The sequence below is a fragment of the Ambystoma mexicanum genome, chromosome 1p (assembly GCF_040938575.1).
Source record: "Ambystoma mexicanum isolate Mex_15411 chromosome 1p, UKY_AmexF1_1, whole genome shotgun sequence".
Taxonomy (NCBI): domain Eukaryota; kingdom Metazoa; phylum Chordata; class Amphibia; order Caudata; family Ambystomatidae; genus Ambystoma; species Ambystoma mexicanum.
Window position 1 is genome coordinate 1,145,244,124 of NC_090921.1, and position 23,338 is coordinate 1,145,267,461.

The window sequence follows — 23,338 nt, forward strand, 5'->3', positions numbered from 1 at the left end:
GTCTTTGAACCTCACATTTGATTGTGGTCCTACTGGTAAAACCAGTGGTTGAAGTGAGCCGGAAAGGTCGGGAACGGTGTTCCACTACTGTAATTTGTTTACTGTTAACAGCTACATTGCTTTTTGCAACCATTTTCACCATTCTGAAACTGTTCTTTGTGAAGTTAAAGCACACTTCTCCCCTTTACTAACTATGAGTTAAAGCTTAACTGAAATCGGTTTCAACTCAATTGGCTGTCATCCAGCATGACTGGACCCTTGACAAATCTGTTGCACGTTGCTCCCTTCCTTCCTAGTCATCACCCACCTGAGTCACAGTTCCACTACTTTTTTGGCACACTTCGGTCACTGGGTCAAACTGTTCTTTACTGAAAATGCACCTCAATTACACGAATGAGTACATGAATTTGTTCCTTTTATTTGAACTTTAATGTCAGTATGAGCATTCTAAGCCGACAAAGTGACGGAGTTCAAAATTGCAAGCATTGCACAAAGTACGAAGTTCATTAAAATGTGTGAGATGCCTTCTGCAGAATTTACAGCCATGAAAATGTAAGTAAAAATCATTATAGCTGGGTGAGAACACAAGGGGAACTAGGTTAAAGATGTTTGTTTGATGATGTAACAGTAGAAAAGGTAGGGCGGGCATAATAAAATGAAATCAACAGAAGGTCTAAAAATTCGGACATCTGCAAAGCCATTTAACAATTTGTGCTGTTTGTTGACTTTGCCTAACCGCCTCCAGCATCTTGTCCTTCCCTGCTGTATTTCCCCTTTTAGTTGTCTATTTGTGGGATGTTTATTTCATTTTTAGTTTTGGCTAATGGGCAGAAGTGAAAGCTGCTTATAAGCCAAAACTGGGTAGAGAGATGAGATGTGAGAAGTGACACACACCGTGTGGGTGCTATTTCCTTATTTACCCACCCAATGACCACCCATAGCCATGTTAGCCCCAATGGTCATTCTCACCCACAACCTGCCCCCCATGCCCAAATCCTATCCTCGTGCGACCTCTGTGCTTTGTGAGCAGTCGTTTGAAAGGCAATGGGCGTCATTACAAGTTTGGCGGTAGCCTTGCCAGTAAAACCGGCAGGCTGCCGCCAAGCTTGCAAATTTTTCCAGCACCCAGGAATGGGCATTTATCGGGGTATTACAACCCCGGCGGACCCGGTAATTGCCCATTCCTGGGCGGCGGAAAATATTCTTCCCCATTCGCATTGAGCCCCATAGGGCTCAATGCGAATGGGGAAGCTGGATGCACCGGCACCATTTGTGAATGGTGCCGGTGCATCCGACATGCTCTGCTTGCGGGTGCCGGTTCGCCCACCAGGTCAGACCTGGTGGACGAAAAGGCACCCGCGAGCAGAACTCGTAGTTTGCCGGTCCAGTAACTACGGTACCGGCAAGCTTATTGGTACCGTAGTTCCAAACCAGCAAAGTTGTAATGAGGCCCCATGTCTTGATTGCAGCTATAACCCAGCTTTCCCAAGATCCTGATGTATTAAAGCTGCCTTAACCAAGTGTACCTTCAGCCACCTGAAATAAAAGCAGTATGTGTGTCCTTGCATCTGTTCCTTACATTAAAGTCCTGTCAAAAAAGCATTGGCAAAACCAACAGTGTTGGTTCTTCTATAGGCATTAGAAGAGAAAGGCCTTAACACCCATATGGAACAAGAGGTGATTAGGAGCAATTTGACAGCAAGCGGGAGTGCATAACTGATGGGCCATAACAGAAAAGGAGTGACTGGGGGGGCGTGGCCAAGCGTGGCATGGAATGGTGGCTTAAATTGGAGCTCCCGCTTCCATGTTAAATATTTCAAGTTCGGAGGGACTCCGACTTACCTTTCCTCCTCATATGCCCTGAAGTTCTGGTCCTCTGGAAAATGGGGGGTGGGGGAGTTTCCGGCTCCAGCTCACAATTTTGAGGGATGAGGCGGTGAGGCCTGAAGCACCGGTGCCCAGCAGTTAGAGACGCTGCATTTCCTGTCACTGATGTCGGATTGCGCTAGACGCACGGTGCTGCTCTTTGCCTGGGAAACAGAATTTCTCCACAACAAAGCCTGTGACGGGAATAACAGCTTTTACTACAACAATTAACCACTTGAGGTACTTTTACATTTATAAACAGGGATATTATCAGCTTCCTATGTGGAAATATCTCTTCAAAATGCAAAACATGAAAGAAATTAAATTTACCCGCCTAAGGCTCTTATTAATTATATCCAGGAATTGTTATGGCACAAGTGATTATTTGGATAATGACTAGCCAATGAATAAATAAATATTCTATAAAAAAAAGTCTCCCAGTGTTTTCATATAAACAAAGTGGATATCTGGTGTTCTGAGATGTGCGTTGTGTCGTGTGCCTTTCTGTGCCCTGCACATCCTCTATTGAGTTAATGGTGGCCCTCTCTAAATTACTTCACCCCAACAATCTGGTATGATAAGCTGTGGTGACCTGAGCACTTAAATATAACTGGAGAGGAACAAACTTTGACTTTTCTAGTGCAGTTTAAAGACCCTCTTGCTGCCCTAAACTACATCTCAAGATGCCCTGACGAAAAAAGTCAAGCAAACGGCTCTGCTAATAAAGAAACAGCAATGGCCACCTTAAAAAGGCCTACAAGTGACTCCCCTCCTCCTGCTCAAACAATTTTGTAGTCAAATATGGAAACTATTTTACTTGAAATTAGAGAACTCAAACCCTTTATGGAGACCACTAGCACTAAACTCCAAAAATTTGATGAAAGATGGGTAAGATTTGAGAACAGAACTACTGAAGAAGTAGAAAAAATAGTGAGCGTAGCAGAAGATGTGGCTACTAGAGTTGCTGTTCAGAAACAAAATGAAGACCTGGAGAATAGAAATCAGAGGAACAACCTGTGTGTCTTTGGCTTCCTAGAAGGAGTGGAAGGGGAGGGCGTAGCTCTCTTTCATAAAGAAACTCTTCCAAATATTTTGAATTTGCAGCTGCCATTGCCTTTAATATTCAAAGGGCACATAGGTTTGGACCTAAAAGGGCCGAATCATATAATAAAAAGTCACCAAGTACAATAATGTTCCTGCTCCTTTTATACACTAAACTCCAATTGATTCTGCAGCATGCTAAAAGAATGAATCATCTAGTCTGGAAAGCCCATTGTCTTTATTTCACAAGATGTGTCCAAAATCACAGCCCAGCAGAGAAAAGACCTACCCTCATATTTCCCTGCGCTCAAGCAGCTAAATGCCAGATATGGTTTGATCCACCTGTGATCCACCTTTGCACTTTCAAGGTCACCATTAATTGTAAGACATCTTAATTCGAGTACCCAGCTGATTTAAAGAACTATATAAATCTGCAAAAGATAAAAACGATGGATACAGGAAATGCCAGACACACATAATTCTTCTTCCTTCTTCACTGGTTTCTGCCTCATTATTTACTTCGAGAGGAATTCCTTGAAATAATTATCCCTCTGGAACTGTCAACTTAAGAATCTTCTAGAGCTGATTTTTTTGTCTGGTTTTTGCTTGCTGTTTTGCCCTCTGTGGGATATGCCTCCACCCCCTTATGGCATTTGGCATGGCAACTCTGATTTTTGAGCCTTTTATTTTTCTTCTATCATTTTCTCATATTTACTGGGTGGGAATATATCGATCACCATCAAGCTACAAATTCCTACTTGATGATACCCTACTGTCAGATATTGCAATGTTGGTCCTTTTCTTTTTCTTTTTTAGTTTTCTATACCCATTTTTTATCAATCCATAACAATTTTTGCAACCTGTTAGGACAGTTTTTTGGAAGTTCTACCAAACATCATCAACACCATTCAACTGAGACAGTACAAGACTCTACTCTTAGTATAAGGCTGTAACACCTGAGTTTGTTGGAGCATAGACAGAGCAGCCAGGCTTATCTTAGGAGGGAGAGAGGGCTGTAGAATCAGCACAAATGAAATTGTAATACCAATGGTCCAAAGAAACACTGAAACACTATGTGTTGTAAAAATAAATGGTTTATTTAAATACAAGCAGGCCCAGATTAATCTTGGGGGAAATAAATACTATCACATTATGTGTAAACACAACACTGTGCTTGGAGGTACACATACCAAAGCATAAACCTTATTTGGACCACCTAACAGTAGTTTTAGGGAAGTCAAACCTTTTCATACACATTCAGTGTAGGGCACATGTATTCCTGGGGAGTAAAAACCAATGGTTACTTTCAGATTACATTCAGTAATTCAAGAGTAGTAGACCCTACCAGTTGTACCGTGACACTCAGCAACAAATCACATAATCAGTTAAATAGACAATACACATTTAATGAATAGTGGAACCTTTATTCTAGGTACAGTAAAAACCTATAACTACTTTTGTGATAAAATCTAAGGATGTAATATTCAATTAGAGGTGCTTTTGAGATCAGTGAAACACAGATTGAGCTAGGCAGTAACTCTTGTAATGTATTTTTTGATGGCACACGCTACCTCAAGGTAAGTAAAACCCATATATGTTTTCAAGGAGCTATCAGCAACTTGGGGTAGGCATAAACCCAATACTCTTTTTGTGGATGTCTAAAACAGACCATGGAAAGCAAAACCCAATGTTACACTTTATGAATGACTCAAAGTTATTCTAGGTAGGTCACACCTAATGCAGACTTATTCTGGGAAGGCTAAAAGCAAGTCAGGGGAAGCAGGACCCAGTTGGGGAACACTCATACAATTATCCTAACAGGAGTAATAAAGTGAAACCAATAGCATTACTTTTGGGAAGAGGCACAGCCAAATCACAGGTGAGTAATATACCTTTACATCTACTTTCTATTAGAATGGCAAAACAGTTTCTAAGGAAAGACAGATGTTATATATACTTTTCAGAATAGTGCAACACACATTCCAGGTAAGTAAGAACTTTTGTAACTGTTCAATCTCAGAGATCCAGTTACCAACCAACTATTTTACAAGGAAGTAACTTTTAAACACGTATTCTCTTTTCTAGGCAAAAGGCCCAATCTCTTAAAAGTATTTCCCTTATTCTTGGAGCATGAGTGTTCTCAGTGGCAGAAAGAAGGACTAGGGTCTAGTGTCAGGGGCTTCACAGAAGACACCTTAGGAGGATTCCAGCAGTGAGACTGGGTGAACTGGACGAGAGGCCTCCCAATCACAGAAAACACCCCACAACTACACAGGAATATCAAGAGACTTAAGGTAAGTAAATACCCAAGTCAGCACAGTACCTCAGCACAGAAGACAATTTTGCAGCAGGAGAACTTCAGGATCTGCAGCCAAAAACCCGGTCGGTGGATTCCTTGTCGTGGTGACTGAAAACAGGACCTTGGAAAGGGCGTTGCAGCAGGGATCAACGGGGAAGGCTCTAGGCAAAGTTTTCACATGGCTGGATGCAGCTCTGTGGATTTGGCGCCTTTTACAGAAGCACAGAAGAAGACAGAATATCGCCAGTCAGATTCTCATCGTTACAAAGGTCCAACACTCTGGTAAAGGGACTTTTCAGACTTTATTTGTGTCTCTGGTGATCCAGCAGGATGTCCACGAAGTTTCACAGAGATTCAGAATTCGTAAGACCATGCACCGCACAATGGCTTGAGGTTCCAGGTTATCAGTGTAGAGCAGCCCCGCAAGGTTGCAGCATGGTGTGGGATCGCTCAAAATGCTGGTCTTCTTGAGTCTACTGGGTCACACCAGGATTTGGGTCGGGGTCGTCATTTTTAGATTCCCCAGGACGATTTCAAGGAAGGGCCACAGCAGTCTCATGATACACAGCAGGCACTCCAGTCGCCGGAATTCATCTCAGCCACTTTTCCTTCATCATCCTCTTCAGTTTTAGGTCCAATGGTTGACTTGTCTTCAGCTTTCAGATTGGGAGTATTTAACAGGAACTACAGCACAACTTCTGCATTCTCCCCCTGCATTTTACAAGAAGGCAGTCTGTTTGTCCAATCAGGACTTCCAATCCCCCATTGGAATTTGTCCCCATTCAGGCAAGGAGGAAGACAAAGGGCTGTGGTCTTTTGGACTCTTCCCTCGCTTCCTGCCTTCCCAGACAAACTGGAGCCTGGGCAGGAAGTCCAGGGCACTCCCGCCAAAGATAAAAATCACACAAAGGAATTTCCCACCCTGGATGTCAAGGGAAGGAAGAAAAAAGGACAAGAAATACTAAAATGGCAAGAAAACAAGACAGGGGCAATTTTGGTAAACTGAGTACCCTTGGGTGCCCTTACTGCAGCAGTGAACACAGCCTGTGGTAAATGTGCACCAAATTAGTAAAAGGAATCACTGCCACCAGCCATTGAAGGTAAGCTTGCCCCTGCAACAAAATTGTTACAGTTTTAGTATGAAAGGGGATAGATTGTATCTTCCCCAGCACTCCACATAAGGTGGGGTGTGCTGGTTTCACCAAATAAAATGTAAAAAGGATCCCAAGATCCTTTCTACCCTTGGGAACTGTAGTTCTCTCAAGGATAGCCAGAGAATGTTAAAAGGGGAGCCCCTACGGCAACCCAGCAACAACAGGCACTTATTGCCAAAAAGTTTAAATGTTATGTCATATAATTGATAGCTCATATATACTCAGATTGTAATTGTTTATTCTGGTACTAAATAAAATAAAACCTTTAAACTCAAAAAAAAGAAAAGGAGCAACCAGCCTGGTGTTTGTGGATCCAATGGAATTGCTGTTCTGTAAATAGAAGTGTGTTGGAGGTGTGAACGTGTTGTGGGAATAAGCCTATCTCTAAGCAAAGGTGGACCTGTTCTGTTAATGGTTCTATGCACACGGCAAATAGTCTTACATTTGATTATCTACCTGGTGAATAGCCAGTGCTGTTCCTGAAGAACCGGGCAGGGGCGCAAAGTTTGGGTAATAAGGAAATGTTGTGATGCTGACAATACTGCGTGAGCTGCAGCATACTTTGGAGGTTGACGCCTCTGTAAGGAAGGCTCTGGGAGGCCCAATCCATGGACATTGCCACAGTCCATGTGGGAAATAACAGATGCCAAGACAGTAGTGGCTTTTAAGCTATCCAGTTTAAAAGGTATGACCTGGCGAAAGGTTTTCAAGGAAGAAACACCAAGGCTTGTCACTTTGCCCATTTAAGCTCTGACTGAGAGGGTGACATTAAAATGAAACCTATGTCATCAATGATAATTGTGATGTCATCTTGATGTCCTGGGTGTTAGTGTTAGCAGTGCACGGTGGTGGCGCGAGTTATGGTTGCTTAGCTTACCATGACTGGCGAATATCAAGGGTTTTTCGGTTTTACTTCGAACCATAACGTCCCATTACCAATGTTTTTTTTAGTGAATTTCATAGGTTTTTAGTAGCACAACGTAACCATAACGTCCCTTTAACAATGTTTTTTTTACTGAATTGCATAGTCTTTTAGTAGCGCAACTTAATCATAACATTCCTTAAACACATTTTATTTTGCTAAAGTTGATTGGTTTGTAGTTATAGCACGTAACCATAATGTAAAGTAACATCTGACTTCATTGCACACCTTCGGAGAATGCCACATGACCATATGCTGGCGTACAGCACAGTGACGTGTCCGAGAATCCATACACACTTACCAATAAGATGAATACCTGGTGGACAGTGTGGAAATACATTTTTTACTGATGTAGGAACTTACACCTTCAACATTTCACTTGCACAGCTCGAACACTTATTCGTAGGCAACCATTAACAATTTAGGGCACAGTACATACTTTTAGCAAAAGTACTAGTTATCTGAAAACAACATGAGCTAAGGCCATCCCTCCTACCTAAGAAACAGCACCACTGCTGTAATGAAGGAGCATGAGAAACACTGCCCTTATCTTGAAAATAACACACGCACAACATTTTCCCCCGTCCACCTTACCCCCCATATTACTGTTTGGTGCCTCTTTGTTCATTTCGGTCCGCAACTTTCCTTCTTACCTGTCCTTAACAAAAAAACAACATCCGTAAACAAAGTAAATGTTCCTTTAAGAACCACCTTTCACAGTTTAAAAATATTAAAATAAAAGAAATGGCATACACTCCATCTACTTTATATTTCTCAGTAAAGTACATAGACGCAATAACATTTGCCATTAACAATCTAGATTTGCAAAGCAGTAACGTGTGCTACTGGAAAAGAGGATTTCTTTTCCAAGATGGCCACCATAGAAAAGGAAGGCGGTTGTTCATACATGGCCCCTCTTCGCTTTACATGGCAGCCTGCAAATAGCAAAAAGGAAACGCTGTTAACATATTACCACCAGCCCTTTTTTCCTCTCTTTCAAATGTATCGTAATGTCGAAGCCACATTGTGCGGATCATGACCTTATACCATGACCTCGACATTCTCCCCAGTCCCCATGGCTGCAGACTACCCCTCAGTGAATAAACGTATACTGCAACATTTTTGAACTACATTGCGACACTTGTGTAATATGAAAACACTCCTACATCTTGTCACATAACCAACCCTAGTGATATTCAACACCTTTCTCGATGACGTTCCTCTCCAGTGTAGCCAAATGCGCCCATAAGCACCTACGTGCCGTGATGCAGAACCTGCAAATGAACACACAACGACGTACAACGTAGCATATTACATTTTGAAATAATAAACTGTTTTTTAAAGGAAAACATTAACAATTTTAGAATTTGTAAAGTACTTTAATTTCACAATAAAATGTCCGAGACCATCGGACTATTCCCATTTTCAATGAAATAGTAACTTTGTTCGGTCGTCATCGAAAATGTTGATCATGAGCCACACGTTGATCTTTTCGCATACAGAAAGTATTTGCTTTCGATAAAGCAACCGCTTCGGTCGCACAGTGATTTCCAAGACGTCGGCATGAACTTTGGACCGCAACACCATAAAAGATGTTATGTTACTCCTAATGGCCACTCCAGCGTATGGACAAATGGGGCCAGGCCGGTCGTCCCACAATACAGTCACGGTTAGGCAGCCGGTCAAGAGTACGTGCATCTGGCGTCCAAAGAACCCATCACTTGGCATCTGGAATCCATGGCAATCACAGTATGGCAGAATGTAGCTGTTCCGAAAACGTAACAGAAAATACGTATCAATACCCAACCTTTACCAAACAATTGCAAAAAAGACAAAAAGAACGTGGAAACTGATACACAAATGGATGTGGTCATACATGACATTTTAAAGAAATAATAGCGTTGCACATGGGTGAACCTAATGATAGCCTACTAACGGTGAGAATCTGCACTCTCCATAACTTTAAGAACAAAATGACAACTGCACATAAAGATAGTACCTCAGTTATAAAGCCAAAATTATTGTTCTGGTAATAACAAATTAAAACTCGTTCTGGTGTAGAGTCGTCAAAAGTAAATTTACGCAATATTTACCATCTCCATTGTCTTTGTTAAACCCAGACAGCGAGGTACTTGCAGCAAAGAATCTTCTTCAACTCATATTACATGTGTTTTACAAAGGTCTTGAATACATAACCTTATCAAATGGTATTTTTCCCAAACTTGCACTCCCTGCATTCTTACTGATTTTCCCCTTTCGCTCAAGGTCAAAAAACAATTGACCATTATGGGTTCAGTCGGATGCGTGGGCCTACTGAGCTCGCAACCACAAAAGCAAAGCAAGTGACCTTCGCTCCGAATGCAAATACATTCTGACTTTTCAACAACATGTCTCAACGCATTCATGAGAAGTGGTACTCCCATACACTTGCAGACCCGCTGTTTCCATCAAACACTGCAGGTGGCTGCCTCAGATTTCAAACGCTACGACGCTATTTACCGTATGACTTAGATGACAAGAAAACACCACTTTGTGCCTTCCGCTGCCACATCCCATCCCAGCCTCATTAACCCTCACTTTCCGATACAATATTTCATAAGTTTAACAAGTGCAATGTTATTTGTTTTATATGTGTTACCGGCGATGTCCGCGTACACCAAAAAACGAATGAAAGATGGCGAGCGCAGCGACAGAATCTGACACACTTCACACAGTTCAACACCCAATCAGTGAACGCACCACATGTCCGCGAACATGACGCTATGGAGTAGCCAATCGGTATCTTGTCCGCGGAGCGAACAGGGAAGTGTGTCCGCGGAGCAGACATAGATATCACTAATTTTTTCAGACATACTTTTTGGTCGTTTTAAAGAAAAGTACTGGACGGATTAGCACCAAATTTACAAAAGCACGCTTTCGGGACCAAGCTCCTGCCGCAAATTTGGTGAAAATCCGTCCAGCCGTTTGGGCTGTAGACGTGCGCAAACTTTTTCCCCCATTCAGTCTATCGAAAAAAACGACGTTTTGGGAGCCTCCTATAACTTTTCCCCCCCCTGGACCAAACATCACCAAAATTTGCAAGAAAATTCACAGTGGCCCATACACTTTTTTTTGTTGCAAAGTTTGGTGTGGATTCGTCCAGGGGGAGCGGAGTTATAAGCCGCCCAGAAAGTGCTCTTCCTATGAAACAGCAACTTAACCATAACTACTAATGTGGCCCTGTAATATATAATGTGCATTAATGAGTGAGTGCATGATGTATGGGTGACTGCCTGGCTGTGCCTGTCTGAGTGTATGGTGAAAGGGTGCACACTTAAATATACGGGTGGCTGCGTGTGCGTGTCTGAGTGTATGGCAAAAATGTGGACGCTTGAATGTATGGGTGGCTGCCTGGGTGTGCCTGTATCGTGAAAGAGTGCACACTTAAAAGTATGGGTGTCTGTGTGTATGTGTATGGTGAATGGTGTATGTGCTTGTGTTCAGGAGTGCAACAAAACCTACATTTCTGAGCGGCTAACCCTTCAAATGTTGACAGAGGCGCTAACATCATGGGCAGTGGGGGTGGGGTAAACTTATTTGTGTGGGGCATCTAACTTCTTTACACATTCTAATGAGACTATTCTAGTGCAGCTTCAATGTTACACACAGTTAACGCTCTCCTTTACGTCTGAAAGCACACAGTTATGGACTGCTGTGAGAATGGGTGGTCTCCTATACCCTCTCTATCCTTCATATCACTCCCCTGGCATGCAAGTACTAAACCAACATCACAATTTCAATTGCCTAAATAATTATGCATTTGAATGCAGGTACTAACAGTGAAATGCTATTACGTTAGTAATTGCCGGGCCTTTGTTAATGGCGAAACCCAGGCACTATTTAACACCTGTGTCCTGTCCGGGAACAGCTCTGTAGGTCAGCCAGGTCGAGTCAACATAGCTCAACATTTCAGGGGCGGAGAGGGCTGAAGGCCAGTTGGATCAAAGGTGTTGTGCCACTGCTTGTGTTTAATGCTGTGATTACTTATTACTTATTGGTAATCTCCATTACTCCTAGCCCTATGCTTCCTTGTCCCAATACTTGTGTATGAGGCACTTTTCCTCATACACAAGTACTGGGATGAGGGGATACATGAAGGTAATGCCTTGGTGTAGTCTTAGTCCCACTCTTCTTCTTCCCAATACTTATCTGTGAGTCAAGGTGACTCAAATGTGAGCACTGGGACAAGGAAGAGGGGCGTAGAGGTAATTCTGAGCCGAGTAGCAGTTTTTGGGGGTTGGGGCACAGGGTGGGAGAGAGAGAGGATGTGTGGGGGTGGCCTGGGGATTGTGTGATAAATTCTAATGGCCATCCATGTCCAGGCTAAGCAGGCTTGCTATGTGGTATTAGTTGCTAGAGATGCTTTTTGGTGCAGCAAGCAAGTCGGTTCATTTCTTAGTTTGGCTTGACTTTTTTTAACCGGGCATCTCTGTTAAAACAGTTCTGCTAAATGTAATCAACTGTCTGGACTGTCATTTCGGTGCTGCCTGTCTAGCCATTTCTTACAGTGGAGTTGTATATTTTTCTGGGCATCTGTGATAAAAACAACCATGATAAGTGTTATTGCTTCGACTGACATGCCTACATGGGGCTTGGCATGCTTTACTGTAATATGTTATTACATGTCTAGACTGGTCTACATTGTGCAGCCAGTTGGACATGTTTTCATTGTGGCATAGCATTTTTAATAGTAAAGCATTATATTAATTAAGGCATTAATGTTCCTGTGCACTGTTGGTGACTTGCATGTATTGGATTTTTTTTTTTTTTTAAACGTGTTTATTTTTTGATCGATACACAAGAGAGCATACATCATAACAAACAAAGGTTTTGCAAATTATTAAGCCCAATCAGTCCCTTTTCTTTCCGCTAGCCTTCCCCCCTCATCCCGTCAACCCTCAGTCCTCACATGTATTGGATTTTTTAATTGGTATTATCCTACAAAACAATTGCAAACGCTCTGGCTTTTTGTCAAATTTTACTCAAAAGTGTTCTCTATAATGCATTAAAACACACATATATATATATATATATATATATATATATATATATATATTTCTCCTAGTACATTGTATGGCGTACTCCTTCAGCAGCATTTGTGTGCGTATGCCGCAAATGTGATAATCTAGGCCAGCCTACAGTGTGGCTTGACCCGTGATTTGTTGCCCACCTTGGAAGGGGGGAGGGGCTCAGCATGTCTCGCAGGGGGGCCCCAAATATTGTGCTTGCCACTGCACAGTACAAGTCACTACTTCGTTCCATTGCTGATGGTGATGTCGCCTTGCTCTCCACTTGTCAGCCTTACACTCCCCATACTCGCTTAGCACCGGCATAATGCGGCTAAAAGCAGTGGCAAAGTACCCACACAACTTGTCTCTATCAGGATATGGGCATTTGCCACAGAAGCATCCAAAATACACTTGTGCCAACTCCTTCACAGCTTTGGAGATCGGCTCGGCACACATGAATTTGATCACTTATGCCCTTCGTGGGCATCACACTGAGGTGACTGAGGTTTGGACACACACACACACACACACACACACACACACACACACACACACTCCACCCACCCCCCCTGAAAAAGCTGTACCTCACATGGTGCAACTTGGAGGCTGCCTCTTTCAAACCTACGTGTAACGCTATCTGGGAAACAGATTGGGATGGGTTCCCAGGGAGTGTTGTGAGAAGAGAAGCCTTGCACAAGTATTTTTTTTAAAAAAAAGAAAATTACAAAATAATAGTAAAAGGTGTCGAATTTGCAAGAAACGTATCTTCATACTTTATTAAGACCAGAAAAAATGTCAATAACATAAAAGTTATAGCAGCGTAAAGAAACATTGCACTTTACATTTTTTTTTACAAAGTTTGAACTAGTTCCACATCAACAGCTGACACCCTTAAAGTAAAGTACAGATAAACAATGCACAGTGCCGGCTGGTGAATTTTTCAACTGAAGGGGTTTCAGTATGTATTACGAATGATTACGAATGTTCATGAGCAACCAAGTGCATTATTATTATTATTATTATTATTATTATTATTATTATTGTATTTATTGAGCACGGACCTAGCTTCCAGAAGCAACAGAGCGCTTTACAGAGGTATACAACAATACTGATGCATAACGGAGCACTTTTCAGTGGTAACAACATAACAGATATACAGCAGGGGGTGGGATACAGAGGGGCACAGAGGAGGGGCTCAGCTGTCCAGGGTGGCAGGGAAGAGAGGGGCAGACGGCATTTAGAGAGTCAGATGGCCCAGGGGCGATGTGATGGCCTAGGTGTTGAGTAGGGGAGACTCCTTGAAGAGGTGGGTCTTCAGTTCCTTTCTGAATTGTTGCAGCTGGGGAGGAGGTTGCATAGTCTTGGGGCATAGGCTTGTTTTCTGGTCCTTTCCTTTTTGCAGCAGTGGATTTCAAGGCTGCAAGTGTCCTGGCTTCTGGTGAGGAGCTGGCCGCCGGAGATGCGGAGGTTCTCCGTGAGGTAGCGTGGTGACTTGAGGGCAACTGCCTTATAGATGATGCAAGCAAGACTTGAAGGTGAATCAGTCTTGCAGTAGGAGCCAGTGAAGGTCGATGAGGGCTAGGGTGATGTGGTTGTATCTGCATAGACTCCTGACCAGGCATGCAGTGGCGTGTAGGACATTTCTTAGGGGCACAAGGGAGGATGACGGGAGGCCTTTGAGAAGGGCATTTCCCCTTTTCAGGTGGGATAATACGGATAAAACCAGTGCTTGAGCAGTGCATCTAAATCTGTCTGGAGGGAGGAAGGGCTTGATGTTCTGCAGGAGGGACAGCTGATACCAAGCTGTCTGTGTTTCTTTACCTATGTGTGCTTTAAGGAGAGGTGTTTGTCGATGTGGAACCCGAGGGACATGGGGCAGGAGGAGAGCTTGGGTGTGAAGCTCTCAAGGTTCATGGTTGATAGCCAGGTCGGTATATCTGGGTTTGCGGTGTTGTTGATAAGGTGTAGGAGTTTTGTCTTACAGGGGTTGAGCTTCAAGCATGCACTGGACATCCAAGGCAGATTTTGAACCTGTGGATGTCCTTGATGGAGTCGATCTTGAGGTATAGCTGTGTGTCGTCAGTGTATTAGTGGATGTGGATGTTGTGTGTGGCTAGGAGGGCTCCCAGCGGCTCCATGTATAGATTGAATATCCCTGGGGAGGGGATGGGATCCTGTACTCCACAGATGAAGGGTAGCATTGGTGATCTAGAGGAGTCCATCTGAACAAACTGCTGGTGGTTGGCGAGGTAGGACTTGAACCAGTGTAGGACAAGGTCCTTGATCCTCACGCGCCAATCTAGGGTGTCTGTGAGCGCCTGGTGGTATAATGTGTCAAATGAGGCTGAGAGGTCAAGTAGAACCAGTTGGCAGAGGTGGCCATCATCAAGGATGTTGAGGGTGTTGTCGACCATCTGTATGGTTGCCATCTCTAAGCTTCATCTGGATCTGAAGCTAGATTGGTAGGTGGAGGAGATTGTTGGTATCGGTGTGTTGCTGTAGTTGCGCAGCTTGATGATCTTACCTAGGAAGGGAAGATGGGTGATTGGGCGATAGTTACCTATGTTGTCAGGATCCAAAGTGGTTTTCTTTAGTAAAGGCAGGACTTGTCCTGTCTATAGGGTCGATGGCACAGTGCCTTGAATTAGGGAGCTGTTGATGATTTCCAGGTAAGCAAGGAATGCTTCTGCTGGCCGGGTCCTGAGAATGGATGCTGGGAGGATGGCATCTGTGTACGATGTGGCTTTGATGGCAGCCAGGGTTTCTACCAGGTCCTCTGTTGAGAGTGCCTTTAATGTTGTCCAGGGTGTGGAGATTTCGCGAGGAGGGACGTAAGGTGGGTCTGTGGATGCAGAGCTTGTGTCTATGTGCTGGTGAATTTTGCTGATTTTGTTGAAGAAGATGGTGATGGCAGTGGGTTTTTCGATGGAGTGTGGTATGGCAGGGTCAGGCAGTGGGTTGATGCAGTGCTTGACCGATTTGAAGAGGGAAATGCTTTTGTTGTTGGCTTCTGCTTTGGTGTTCTGGCAGTAGGAGGCCTTGGCTGTGTTTATTAGTTCCTTGAGGAGTGCCAGGTTGGATGAGGTTCTGGAGCTGCGCCAGGATTTCTCTTGTTTCCTGATTACTCTTTTGCTAAGGTTGAGTGAGTTCTTGCATGTATCAGGGTGCTGACGACTTCAATTTGCAGAGGCGAGTGTTGGTTGATGGAGGCCTAGAGGGTGGCGTTGAGTGCTTTGGTCCACGTGAGGTGGACTGTGGCAAGGTCTTTCAGGAGGGCTTCCACCAGGAAGTTCTTGTAGCGATGGAGACCCAACCAACCGAGGAGGATGTAGGAGGGTCCTCAACACGAGAACATTTTTTGAAGTAATGGGATAACATTTTGCATTTTGCAGCACACCTTTTGTGAAAAATTGATTAAAAAGCTATGAAGTTTACAGTCAGGTTTGTAGTGTAACTCCTGAAAAAATTCAAAAGACACCAGGGCACCAACAGTACACAGCAGTATTGTCATGATGCCTTTGTCGGAGTCTACATGTATGTAAAGAGGCTTTAATACTGAGCCAAGTCACCAGGCCCGGCTCCAGAATGTTTCATCTAGGTAGGCAGTGTTTGTGATCAGATGGGCCCAATTTCCATGAGGCGGGGAGAAAGAGTACCATAAACACATTGAGCCAAATTTCATAGATTCATTATCCAGCAAAAAATGACTTCCCGGATCCGGAACAAACCATTCACACCCTTGAATTGGTTTAGTATGATGGACTGCTTTAAGCAGCCTGGATTCAGAACCTGGATTTTAGGAGCAGGGTTGAGACACTTACCAGTAAGACTACTTGAATGTCTGACCAGGATGCTTCTTAGGATTGCACTCAGTGGCAGAATTAAGGAAAATGAATTCATTGGCAAGACTGACAGAGGGCCCTGGGTAGGCGGTTATGAGGATAGAGTTTAGGGTTGAGTAGTTAATGGCTGTCATAAGTGCAACAAATGTTCCATGCTTTTAAGTGGTTCTACTGCCAAAGTGATTTCCCCAGGATCACTCAATTTGTTTGAGTGGGACATCTGCTCTCCCCCTCCATCAATGCATCCCTTTCAAAGTCACACGCTCTCCAGTACCCTTTCTAAAGTGTCCCTCTCTCCTCTTCCATCCAAACCTGTGTTCCCTTCCATAAACTCCCATGCTACTTTGACTTTCCATTTGCTACTCCCTTCAGCTCCCCTCCACTCACCATTCTCCCTAAGGAAAGCTTTTGTCAAAGCATGACAAATTTAAAACTATACACTTAAAACCCCTGAACAAAAGCCTTAGTGGTGAATCACAATAAATTATTTTCTAAAAACAAAAGTTAAGTATCTTTTTTAAAAATAAAATGCTATAAATTAGCTATAAAACAGTACAGAAAGTAGGAGAAGCGATCAAAATAGTATGGCAACATCAATGTACCTATCGTCCTTTCCTTTCCCATCTGCTCTACCTTTTCGATTCTGTCCACTCTTCCTTCACCCTCAGTTATCTTCCATGAGCTCCCTTGACCACCATTCCCAACTACTGCTACTCCCATCTTCCCCCACCATGACTTCTTAGCCCGGCTCAGAGATTTGAGGAAGATGCCGCCTCCCCCTCCCTGTGACAGTGCAGCAGGGCTGCCCCCAATACTTATTCAAACTCAGATGGTGTACGCTCAACAATGCCTCCCTGAACACTGAGGCTACTCTCAGCAGGCCACGCTGGAGGCGCTTGTTGTCCTACCATATTTTTGTGAAACACAGAACCCCTTCCAGAATACTGAAGCAAGGAATATGACATTTTATTTCTTACACAATTACACTTTGCAGCACCTTTTATATTTTGTTGCATTTTTGCAACACATTTTTATTGAGTTGAGGATGTGAGGGAGTGCTAGAATGTAGAAGAGAGAGAGCCAGCGCAGGGGGTCCAGGATCAGTAGGCAGATGGTGCATGTTGAGGGCTTTCCAGCCTCCTGGTACAGCTGTAGGTGTGGTGTGGCATAGAGGAGGGGGCCTATATGTCATTGTCTGGTGAATACTGTTTATAATATGTAATTGTCCATGATGACTTCTTGTTTGGCGTGTTTGCTTTGATTTTCTGGTGAGCATCGCAATTTTGTTCAATAAATACAGCCTTATATTTTCCAAAGAAATATGTGCGTGTGTGTGTGTTTTGTGGCCCTTGAAACTTGCCTGTCTATTAAACCAGGAGTGAGGTTTTTTTGGAATAGAATGTAAAGCAAACTGAATCACCTCTAGCGGCACCACATTTTGGCAGGTAATGCACAGTGATATTGAATGATTTTGCCAGGATCATACACTTTGTTTAAATGATAAAGCCAACATTTGAGCATAGCCTTTAATTTAGGTACTTGACCACGCATCTTCCCAGCACAAGTTGGTACAAATATGTGTTCAAGTGGTAGAGCAAATGGATACATACACCAGACAATTTGGCGCCAAAACAACAAATTAGAAACACATTTAGTGTGTGTGTGCTCATCGTCTGTGTGTGATGAACTTGCCTCCCATTTCTAAGCTCTGTAGTAATAAATGTTACTGCCATTGATGAAGGACTGAGTCATCGTAGTTGTGGTTTCCTATCCTTATAAAGACGACATCAGGTCGTCAGCACCGGCTCGTCCAAGCCGGTTTGTGCCGTCTATTTAAGATATTCAGATCTTCTCCTCAGTTGATCTTTCCTTGTGTTGAATGCTTTTGTACAAATTGTGCTGCTAATTTCGCTGCTAAACTACAATTGATTTCATCATTATAATTCTATTTTTCTTCATTTGGTTTTAGTGGTTTCTTAAAAATGTATGCTCTGATTTTAGAAGTCAGCACTCTATCTTGTATTAGCTGTAGATAAGTATTAAGTTTTAAAGTTTACCACCGCCATATTTTGTTATTTCTCAGGCATCTTGTGTACTGAGCTGGCAGGAAGGATCTACAATTCCCAGGCATTTTATAGTTTCCTATCCTTTTAAAGATGACATCAGGTGCGTCAGAGCCGGCACATCTAATCCAGTTTGTGCCGGTTCGTGTTTAGGTCAGTGTTTCATTGACATCTTTCCTTCGTTTGTTTTTATTTTATTTTATTAATCTATCTCTAAGGTCTTTGTGCAAAACCATGCCTCTGTGTGACCTAGTAGCTACTATCCAAAGAAATCATCAGGCTCGTCTAAGGCTGCGAGCTGAGCAAAATATGCAAGAATATGATACCATACAAATGATTCAAATGGAATTACCCAAGGCTCCAGTCCCTGCCCCCATGTGCACCTCTCATTCTCCAAACAAGATGATTAGTGCCAAAAACTCTGCAGTGAGTCCACTTACACAAGCTCCATTAATTAATACAGCCACTCTAAGTCCTCATGCTATTTCTTCCTGTGCGCACCCCCTATTTAGTTCTACACTGAAATGTGGATTAATAAATACCCGGTCTCTGGTATTGCATGCTGCGGAAATATCGAATTCCATCATGGAAAATAATCTGGATCTGTTGGTGCTTACCGAGGCCTGGTTACACGAGGCAGCCCTCCATACAGTGGCCTTGGCTACTCCTGATGGCTACGTATGCCTCCATGCTGATCATAAAAGTGATAAGAGGGGATGGAGTTGCCATTATCTTTAAACAAAATCTGAGTTTTTAAATCTCCACCTAGATTTACGTGTAGCTATGCTTCTAAAAATAAATACTGACTTTGTGTTCTCATTTTTTATAGGCCTCCTAAGGTTACACCTCTATTTGAAGAGCAACTCTTAGCATTTATAGGAAGCACATCTAAAAGCACTACAGATTTGATCATTCTTGGCGACTTTAATTTGAGGGCTAATAATCCATGGGATTTTGAAGCTACATCTCTTCTCCAAACTCTTAAGTATGTGGGCTTTGAAAGGTGCATTTGGTCAGATAATTTTCTTCTTTATTTTGAAGTTCCCCTTCTCTCTCGCATTACTCCTAAATCAACAAGATCATTAGGCCCAACTTTCAATCGCAGGAAAGTTACCCTTGAGGCTTTTAATTCAGTAGTAGTTCCATTGCTACCATCATTGGTAGAGAACCTAACTCTTGATGAGTTTATGCATTCTTTTAGGTCAGCTACTAATCAAGCCTTTGACTTCCTATCCCCCTGTGTCTAGTTAATCATAACAAAATGGCCCTACATTATCAATGGTTCACTCCAGATGTTTTACTAGCTACAGGGGTGAAACGGAAAGGAAAATGATATTGGAGAAGTCATCCATCAGATGACTCAGTTTTGGCTTATAAACAGGTCGCTAGACTCTTTAAGGCTGCAGTGTATAAAGCTAAACAGCTTAATTTCAATGCTAGGATTGAAAGGGCTACATGGAAACCAAAATAACTCTTTTCAGTCCCTCAGGAATTAAGAGGGTCTACTGCTGAGCCCCCTATTGCTATGAATGATGATTGGTGTCAGCGTATCCTTGATGGCTTCACTCAGAAGACCCTACAACATCAGATATGTATTCAGAACCAGGTTAAGATGTCTCAGTGTGTAAATGATATGCCTGCACCACCTCTCAAAGAATCTACACAGGGTATCAGTCTTTTTTCTTTCCATGAAATTTCAGAAAGTGAGGTTTTAGAAATCATCAAAAAAATGAAACCCACATCTTGTAAAGGCGATATCTTCCCGGCTACACTATTTAAAGACTTTGAGCCTGTATTGGCCCCATGGGTCACAAGGTGCATTAATCACTCTTTTCAAGAGGCTCATGTCCCTTAGAATATTAAGGAGGTGTGAATAACTCCTCTACTGAAAAGGAAAATCTTGACCCCTCAGTTCCTGGAAACTACAGGCCTATTACGAATGTTCCTTTTACTCTAAAAATAATCGATAAGGTAGCATGCTCCCAATATCATTCTTTTGTGGAACTGCAGGATATGCTAGCTAGGGAACAATCTGGGTTTCAGGTAAATCACGGAACAGAGACTGCTGTACTAGATTTAAAAACTAACATCTCAGAAATCTTGAGAAAGGGAACGTGGCATTGCTCCTGCTGTTGGATCTCTCATTGGCTTTCGACCTGGTTGATGATGATTTCTGGCAAACAGCCTGCTTCATGTAGGGAAATGTACTCTGTCTGTGGCATCCTGTTTTAAATCCTTTCTGGGTCCAAGGACGGCTTGTGTGGTTGGAGGAGAGGCTCAATTCCAGAGGACACTATTAACATGCAGTGTCCCTCAGTGATCATGTCTATCCCCACTGCTCTTTAATATATATGTCAAATGCGTATGCAATCTTCTTAACTCATTGGGAGTCAAGTTTGCAAACTATGCAGATAATACCCAGATATTATTTAAGCTTTCTGGGGTGTACAAGTATGATGGAGAACATTATAAATAAACAAAAATAGACTTTAGAAATAACAAATCAATAATAAATAAAATGGGACATGTTTAATAAAATAATCCTATGATCACAGGCTTCTGATGGGGCTTTCCCCTCCCCTCTTCTGCGTGTGTTAACTCACACACTTTACTTTTGTGTTTTATATCTGTGAGTCCTGTGAGCAAACCGAGGCCTTTGGGCGAGTGGCACAATATAACAAATCTTTAGATAGATAGATCCCCCATTGATTAAAATATCCAACATGCAAGATACAGACACATTTATGCTGCAGGCTCTGAACACACAGAGCTATCTTAAAAGCAAACAACATGCCATTCCTTGTTACTGTAGTGCCAAAGCGCTCTCGTTTATAGAAAGCTCTAATGGTGGTCTGCACTGTGGCATTAAGATCGTCCTAAGAAATGCCCTGCCGGGTCTGAACAATGCACAGCTCAGAACACAACCCTCATTCTCGTAAAAACTGGCAAAACTTTCTAAATATAGTGTAAGTCACAGCTCCTAACTTGTACAGTAGCAAAACGAACCAACACAAGAGTACTAGAGCAAACTAAATGCATGAAAATAGGTACAGACACACAACGGCAGTAGCCGTGACAAAGCAAGTATAAACCAGGAGGGCGAGCAAGGTTTGTGAAAAGAGTGGGCATGCATATGTGCACCTATGATGGCATGGATCTCAGTCTTGGTCTCCTGGGTTGCAAAGGATAGCTCAGGATCCCTTCTTAGGAAGCCCTGGCAAACTGGATGGCCAGTGACGGTGCACTCTATATGCCAGATTCATGATTTCGGAGTCCTTGGTTAATATTATGTTGTCTCAAAGCTCTCTAAAGTAGGCATTTGGGCCATCTACACATCACAGCTCAGAAATCCGACAGGATGTTTGTCTGGAGTAAGTATTTTGGAAGCAGAATCAAGTGAACAGATACTAGTGCCATAACAGAGTGCAAAATGGTATTTATATCTGAAGGTGTTTCTATCGAAAGCTAATGTGCATTAAACATCTGTAACTAAACACTGGGCAAGGTTATTGTATGAATAAACTCATAAATAAAGGGTGTGTGTTGTTTCATTGCTTTTTTAATGTATGCACAATGCTCCAATACCACCTAAGCAGCTTTGAGGGAAATGTGTGCAATGTGGGCTTCTGTAGAGTTCTCATTAAGCTACTAAGGGAGTTATTTACAGTTTACGAACCCTGGGAAAGATGTGCTGGCCACCCTATGGTTGCAAGTTCCAAAGATGTTTTCTGCTGCATCCAAGAAAACACCACCTCGCCTTCTCGCTCAGCGAGCTCAAACATTTTAACCTTTGTATAGACTTTAAATCCTTGATAATGGTGGTTTGAGCTACCCTATTAAAGAGAAACGGATGCCCAATGACAGAAGTCAATCTACAGAACAAAAGCAGATTGTGATGCACATGAACCCTTCATATGCCATTTTCATTACAATTGTATGAGGACCTGACTCTCACTGACAATGCATGATGTTAGTACCAAACCATTTTATTGCTATGCCTTGTGTATGATACCTGCCATACATGATAAACCACCTTATTTGAGTATCTGGGTATATCATGGTGATAAATGGCAAATTATTGTGTTGCCTTGCAATAAGTTGTGTAAAAACAGGTAAATCTTGTGATTGCTATGGATATTATTTATTTATTTATACATTTGTAGAGCGCACAAAACCCACAAGCATCAAGGCACTGGTAGTGGGAACGGGAGGGCAACGGGAGGGGAGGGGATGCGGAATAGCAATGGAAGGGGAAGGAGCTCAATACCAGAAAGCTTCATAAATTCAAAGTCAATAGAAAAGTTTGGTTTTAGTTTTTTCCTGAAGGGCCAATAAGAACGCTCAGAGCGCAGGTGAGGAGCATGGTTGTTCCACAGACGTGTGGCAATGACTGGGAAGCTAGAGCCTCCAGCTCTTGTATGTCTGAGTTATGGGAGAGCCGGAATGCCTACAAAGTGCCTTTTCAAAAGCCCAAACTGTTGGCTTTGCCAATGCTTGTTTCCTGTTTCCCCCCATGAAGCGGCCTTAGCAACGAGATGCTAAAGGGAATGTCCAGGTGACAGCAGCATGGTTTTTAGACTTTACAGCATGTGTGTTGGGTCCAACAGATTTAAAGGAAATTGGGGTTCATCGATAATGAGTTGAATGGACGGGCAATGCTGGCTGGCCCGTGTAGACATAACAATATTATTATTGTAATTTGTACAGAGGCCCATTTGAAGAGGACTTTTGCGAGGAGGATGTCTTGTCTGCAAGTGACAACATTGATCCTGGTCATCGTGAGCACACTCTTCATCATAATATCGCTGGCAACGGATTATTGGCTGGAAGGACCTCCGTTTCACTTGGGACTGTGGAAGTTTTGCAACAGCAGTGATGGGTGTTCTTCTCTGCCCGACTTATCATGTAAGAGGCATATTGTAGACTAATGCTTTATTGTCTCTGTTTCCGATTTCAATGTACATAGACGACATGTTCTCTGAGCTTTATTAATACTTAACCTTGATCCCAAAAATTGAAAGGTGGTAACAATATTAAACCTAAACCTAATGTATCTGGATCGGTAGTTGCTAGAGGGGAAACAGCCGATATACTTAGGTAAAA

General features: G+C 42.8%; 1 protein-coding gene across 1 annotated transcript in view; it reads left to right on the plus strand.

The window, feature by feature from the left end:
* Positions 1-23,338, plus strand: part of LOC138569756 (claudin domain-containing protein 2-like) — a 245,284-nt gene that overhangs the window by 86,744 nt on the left and 135,202 nt on the right. Inside the window, exon 2 of the mRNA XM_069648066.1 lies at positions 22,943-23,140. Within this exon, the coding sequence (XP_069504167.1) occupies positions 22,975-23,140 (166 nt within the window). The 5' untranslated portion in view covers positions 22,943-22,974. The remainder of the gene's footprint in view (positions 1-22,942; positions 23,141-23,338) is intronic.